Source organism: Mesitornis unicolor, unplaced genomic scaffold (genome assembly GCF_000695765.1).
Source record: "Mesitornis unicolor isolate BGI_N332 unplaced genomic scaffold, ASM69576v1 scaffold15040, whole genome shotgun sequence".
NCBI lineage: Eukaryota > Metazoa > Chordata > Aves > Mesitornithiformes > Mesitornithidae > Mesitornis > Mesitornis unicolor.
The window spans coordinates 1-7168 of NW_010156635.1; the positions used below are offsets into that span (position 1 = coordinate 1).

At 40.7% G+C, this 7168-nt stretch overlaps 1 protein-coding gene across 1 annotated transcript; it reads right to left on the minus strand.

Moving 5' to 3' along the window:
* Nucleotides 1-4159: 4159 nt before the first annotated feature.
* Nucleotides 4160-6781, minus strand: LOC104535142 (gamma-aminobutyric acid receptor subunit beta-2; the record flags this gene model as incomplete). Its single annotated transcript, XM_010193978.1, has 3 exons — nt 4160-4413; nt 5498-5650; nt 6644-6781. Coding segments are annotated over 3 exons (545 nt in total), but the record flags the coding sequence as incomplete, so codon positions are not given.
* Between the last annotated feature and the right edge of the window lie 387 nt (nt 6782-7168).

Below are 7168 nucleotides of genomic sequence, written 5' to 3' on the forward strand. Positions count from 1 at the left end.
TTGCACTACTTTGCCATACGGAACAGGAGAGATTCAAAAACTTGTGACTACAAAGATAATTGAAGAAGAAATAACATCAGATGACAGGCTTGAGAAGAGAGGTAAATGACGTGAATGCTCTCTCCAATAAATGATGCCTGGAGTAAGAAGGAAGCCAGTGATTTACCTGTGAGCCAAAATTAGGCTGTTTACAGTGAGAACAATTAACCCTGATGAAAGGAAAAGATGATGAGTTAGACTAAAGGAACAAACTGCAGTCTAAGAAGCTTCAAGAGTGGAAGGATCATAGGCAGAGCCATCTTAACCTGGAGTCACTGCAAAGAAAGCTGAGCATGTCCAATATGTCTTAACAAGTCTGTGATAACCAATCTGCTGGTAACAGAGTCTGATTTTTCCTTGATTTTTATGCCCTTTATATATATATATATTTCTCCATTGTTTTATTACTCAGGTCTCAGAATTCAAGAAGAAAATCAGGCCCAATCCCTTCTCTTCCTTTCCTTTACCCCAACCAGAGCTAACAATCTCTGAAAGTGAAGGAGTATATGAAGATAACATTTTCTGTGGTGATCCACATTTGATATAAGGAAGAATTCTCTTATGAAGAAAGTCATGAAACACTGGCACAGGTTGCCCAGAGAGGGGGCACATTTCCCAGACCCTAAAACATTTAAGGTCAGGTTGGATGACGCTCTGAGGAACCTGATCTGGTTGAAGATGTCCCTGTTCACTGCAGGGCAGGGTTGGACTGGGTGACCTTTAAAGGTCCCTTCCAACCCAAACTGTTCTATGATTCTAAAAAAACCCAAAAGAAAACCCCCACATTGGGTATGTGACATAAATACAATGTGAAATTTTGGCCACGGTTTCAGGTGGAATCGCTCGGGGGAAGCTCTGCAGGCAGCTCGAGGGCGTTCGCTGGAAAGGAGAAGGAAGTCCTGTTTTTTCCAAAGTCATCAAACCTCCAAGGTATTACCCTGGGTTCAGCAAACACAGTCACGGAAGAACAGCTCTGTTGTGTTTCCATAGGTAACATCTGAGCGTCACTGGGCAAAAATAGAGAGACTACCAATGGCTGCGCTTGCCACAGAGGCAAGTAGTTGTGGAGGGAAGGACTGATCAGCACTTCTCATCACCTTTTGTTGGTCAGAAAGCTGTGAGATGCTGCTATAAAAATTGGTGTTGGAAGGTGAAGAAATCTATTACGATTTGCTGGTCTCTAAGGTAGAAACAAAGATGCTCCACTGCAAGCAACAGCTCCAATCCTTCCCTTTTTTCAGACGCATCTGGAATATTGCGTCCAGTTCTGGGCCCTCAGTTCAAGAAGGACAGGAACTGCTGGAGAGAGTCCAGCGTAGGGCTACAAAGATGATCAAGGGAGTGGAGCATCTCCCTTATGAGGAGCAGCTGAGGGAGCTGGGGCTCTTTAGTTTGCAGAAGAGGAGACTGAGGGGAGACCTCATTCATGTCTATAAATATTTAAAGGGTGAGTGTCACGAGGATGGAGCCAGGCTCTTCTCGGTGACAAACAATGATAGGACAAGGGGTAACGGACACAAACTGGAACACAGGAGGTTCCACTTCAATTGGAGAAGAAACTTCTTCTCAGTGAGGGTGACAGAGCATGGCCCAGGCTGCCCAGAGAGGTTGTGGAGTCTCCTTCTCTGCAGACATTCAAAACCCGCCTGGACGCCTTCCTGTGCAACCTCATCTGGGTGTTCCTGCTCCGGCAGGGGGATTGGACTGGATGAGCTTTGGAGGTCCCTTCCAATTCCTGACGGTCTGGGATTCTGTGATTCTGTGATTTTTCCAGTGTCTATGCTGAATGCAGTAACAGAGCTGTACAGACGTTTTCATGCTCATGTTTTGAGGTTATTTACTCATGGCATTATTCTTTTCTCACATAGTATCTGAAATCACAAACTTAAACACAGCATTTCGTGTAGTGATACAAGAGGAATCTAGCAATATCACAAAAGAATGCTCACACTTCTTAAAACTAATCCTTCACTGTTGGGTCTTAATTAGACATGGAGTATTCATTAGGTCCCATTTCTAAAATACTTGGGTTGTCATGAAAACCCGCATCCCAGCAGTTCAGGCCCATTTCTGGTTCTTATGCTTGAAAATAATGATATAATATTTGGCCCCCTTTCAAAGATAAAATATTCATTAAATACGAATCTGCTCCTCCCCAAGGCAGCCGTTGCACAGCAGGACAGCGTCTGCAGCCGCTGCTCCTTCCTGATCCTCCCCTATTTGATTTTCCATCCATTGCTTAAGGGATTGCAGACCTGATTATCAGATCAGAGCCTGTCCGGATAGCACAGCGGAACAGCCAGAGATGAGCCGTGCTGGCCTGGCATATTAAGCAAAAGGCTCACTCTAGAAAAAAAATATAAATAATGTTAAGTTCGCAGTACCCTTTGTGTTAGTCCTGTGAATTTCTGCAAGTTATGGGTATTTATTTATTCTGCTTTCTGGACACCAGTTTGTGCTTTCAGTCTCTGGTTCATGATTAGCAAATTGCCACTCCACTTGGCTATTCCCTTACATGGCTGAAAGATCTATTGTATGGATAAATATAGAGAAAATAATGACAAGTGAAATGATACATAAAAATATACCTCAGCTAGGTACAGTGGTGACACTGACACCTATGGACCTTAAATGTCCATTGATGTTAGAGGAAAGACATCAGGCAAACACAGATCTGGTCTCAGAAAATCTCCTACGTGGTTTCTTAGTTAATAGTTTGGATTGCTTAAAGGGAAACTGATTATCTTAAAAATAAACTTGGCAAATTAAAGAAAAGCTTGCACCTTATTTTACATTGCTGAAAAATCACCCATAGAAAGAAAAAATATATCTCCATTGACTTTACAATGCTGAAAGGTGATCTAATAGCATCCAAACTACTCTCATCATTGTGCATTTGCCTTCATCCATTGAAACGTGCTTCTCTCAAATTAAAAAGACAAAAATAAGTTAACGAAAGGGTGAGATCTGAGCCACGACAATATAATCCTTCAACTTAAAAGACTATAACCTATAAAAAATGAGTGAAATTAATTGGTTTATGCTATCAACATGTAATTTTTAATGTTGTTTCAGTAAAAAACAGAACAAAACGCTCTTCTGTCTGCAGGCACACCACGGTAGCGCAGAAGTTCTGAACAAACACGAGAAATTCCACCACTGGAGCTGTATGAAACTTGCGTTTCCCCTTCACAAATAATCATTTTGGGGTTTTTTTACATCGAGATTTATTTTTAATTCTGATTTAGATTTTTCCCCCCTTGGAGTATGATGCCGAAGTACAAATTCAAAAAGCTTCCCATGCCAAAAGGAAGAAAACCAAACCATAATTTAACTTCATTTAACTTTCCAATTTCACACACGTGGGAAAGTTCCCGCATTTCACACTGGGTACATTTCAGCATTCAGCCCAGATTTGCCACTGTGCGAAACTCATCCAGAATGGTCAAAGTGAAAAACGACAAGTGCTGTATGAGAAGTGCTCCATTTTCATTAAGCATAATGGATGTTGGTTTTTTTGCAAAAATGTGTATCGTGGCAAATGTATTTTCTGCCTCAATTCTCCATCCCCAGGGGACCGTTTTCAGATTGAAAATTAAGTGCACATCAAGTCGGTGCTTTATTTTCGAGCAGTTTCTCATTTAGCCAGCAATAACCTGGGCCACTATACGCTGAAAATATGCAAACTTCCCAAGCTTTAAATACTTCTACAACAAGTATTTCTTATCCAGGTCATCTGAAAGATCGATGAAATGGGTTAAATTTAGGGTTTATATCCAACGTTCCATACAGCTCTCACTAGAATATCAGCTATAGCCATCATTTTGGATTTGTTCCTTTGGAAACAGATGAGACATGTTTAACTCTACGTCCTGACTGAGCAAACACCTCACGGTCAAGCTTATCTGAGTGCATGCTTTAGAGAAAATTCATTCAGTTTTCCAGGCTAGAGGGCAGCATTCATCGCGGAGGTGGCTAAGCACACTGCTCCGCACAGCTAAGACAAGATCACCATAATCCCACTCCACTCCGTTCTACAATAAATTACATTTTAAAGCTCTGTCTGGCAGAAGTGAAAGTCTGCCTTTTCCTGGGGCAACGCTAAAAATACATCCCCGCTTCAATTTACCTTATTGACGTCCATTCGCAACTTCTCGTTGTTGGCGCTGGCGGCTTTTTCGGCCGCTTTCTTTTGACGCTGAGGTCCCCTGCCAAAGAAGATGTAGTTGACCAACGCGTACTCCAGCAGGGCCATGAAAACGAAGACAAAGCAACCCATGAGGTACATGTCAATGGCTTTCACATATGGAATTTTGGGGAGAGTCTCTCGAAGATGGGTGTTAATCGTTGTCATTGTCAGCACGGTTGTGATTCCTGGAAAAAAAGAGTTGGCAAGTCCGTTGATGGAATACAGTGTAATTTTTGAGCATAATGGTTCATAATATTCAAATGCCAGAGCTGAAATGTTCTAGGAGATTTCTTTTCCTGGTGAAAAAAACCCAGACTCTGTCCATATTCCTTATCATTGCCTTTATTTTTATTTAATGCAGCAATAAAAATTACACGTGTAATAAATTGCATTCAATCAAACAAGGAGTAGTTAGATTCTGTGTTTTTAACCAGCTAAACTGTAACCTTCTCTAATGAAACTCAGTCACATAAATCACCAGCCCACAGACACTGTTATTTTGCTTTCCTCCAGCATTTTCAGGATGTCTGCAGCTTCAAATTCTTAAGGGAAAATGCTACACAGAAAGGCCTGGTAAAACTCAGATGCTATTCCATAAAGTTAAATGTCAAATTGTCAATTCAATCTTTTACAATGATTCACATATTTTATCTATAGGAATCGGTCTGATTTATCCACAACTTGGCAATAGCTATTTATCTTTATTTTCGTAACGTGCTTGGATCCTCCGAAGAGGGGCACAGTATAAACAAACACACATGGGATTAGTGATGAGATACAAGAGTGCTCTAGAGATTAATTAGGGAAATGGTTTTGCTTTTCGAATGTAAGGTAACAGTAAGGAAAAAAGCCCTCAACTTAAGAAGTTAGCGATAAAACCCCAGTAAAACTTTATTGAAATTATACCTGAAAGAAATCACAATTTATCACCCCTAACACAGTCTGAATGTGTATTCTGGACTGCCATGGGCAAAAGCAAACTAAATGCATTCTCTTTGGAGAAAAACAAGCAGTAAAACAACCACAGAAAACGCTGAGACAATTAGGCTAATTCTGGTTACAATGATTACACAGTTAGCTAATTCAGACAGGAAATCACTTCCATTTTTATTTAAATTGCGATGATTTAAATGCTGGTTCAAATAACACAAAGCTTAACAAGCCAGACATCCAAAGATCTTATTTCCCAAACCATGCACTATCCGCTAAGCCAGAAGCCAGGAAAAGCGTTCAGCTACCGCACTGCGTGAGATGTGTAAAAATGCCTACCTAAAGCAACTCTTGCAGCTGAAGCGTCATAATTAATCCAGAAGGAAACCCAGGACAGGATAGTGATCAGAATAGAAGGCATGTAGGTCTGCAGAATGAAGTAACCAATGTTTCTCTTAAGTTTAAAGCTGAGAGACAGCCTTGGGTAGGCACCTAAAAGAGAATATTTGGTATGGCCGTAATTTACTCGTAGAAAGCCCAAAAACATTTTTCTGTCATTTTTGGTTTCATTGTTTCATGCAACACAGAGTACGCACAGAGCTGAAAGATCCAGGATAATCAGCTGCTGAATTTCTAGCAAGAACTGGGATTAAATAACCCTTTATTCTAAGGGTACAAGGATGCTCTAGGTGTGTATCTACTGGTAATGATCATACTCCACAATCAATAGTCAAAAATGCTTGGTTTTGAAGAGTTTGGGATGCATTTCTCTTCTATACTCCCTCCAAAGATGCTTTCTATCCGTATCTAGAAAGTGAATACTTTTTTTGAAACACAACTAGCAGCTTTCTCATGAGGTAGAGAACACCACATAGCAACAGCCCAACCCAACTCTTGGCTCTCTTGAATGATTTAATGAACTATTGTTTGTTGGGTTTTTTAGCTATTTTATGAAATTCAACCTTATTTTCTCCTCCTCCTCACAAAGCATCTTTTCAGCCTTCAGAAAGTCACATCCTTGCTAGCACCGGCTAAACAACAAATCCTGTGGAACAAGGACTTTAAAGGCTTTACAGCCAAGACAAAATAATGAGTGTAACACATTCACAGCCTGGCACAAGGCACACCTAGAAACGGCGAGAGAAAGGTTCCTGAACTTCCTGCAGGCTGGGTTACTTCTTGTTGGGTTTAGAGCACTGAGGTGCGTCAGTGGCTTAAGCAGTTTTCATAGGAAAGCAGAAAACACAGCGTATTTGACTGAGCTGTACCATGACAGACCACTGCATCCTCTGCATATGTTAAGGAGTGATGCTTATACGCTGTGAGAGCTTTAATGAAAGCTGCTCTTTCAAAATTCACCATTGCCGCTCTGATCTTTTCCTGTTTATAATCTTTCTTGCTCAGATCCTGAACCTCACATTGAGAATGAACCCATTCCTAAAAGTCTTCCCCGTGAAGTCCCCTTTTAGCTTCCCCTCCACAAACCTGTAGAGAAAACAACATTCTTGGTGATAAGCTTGTAGTCTACGATTGAGAACTGGGGCAGTTCGATCTTTGTGACTCCTGTGACCGCGTTATCACCCCCACGCCAGTAAAATTCAATGTCATCCGTTGTGTAGCCATCTACAAAAACAGGAGCACACAGTTAAAACGCACATCGCTTCTGACATCGTGGAGAACAGTCCAGAGAATTAAGTCAGAAAATTACTTCAGCTATATTTCTAAAACTAAACCATGAATAACATAATATATATAAACATGCAGACTCAGGTAATTCTACATAGAATTTCAAATGGCAATCCTAGGTGTATTTTAATATATATATTTAAAGATATATCAATATATTAATAAGCAAACCTTTAAAAACAAATTCAGACTATACATATCCCATGTATAGATCGTAACTGTGCATTAAGGTAACGTCTGATGCCAAGGCTGGATAAAACAGGGTGGGTTTGCTGAATCATCGGCACTGTTTTCAGGAACATGACCATGAGCAGCATAGGAAAG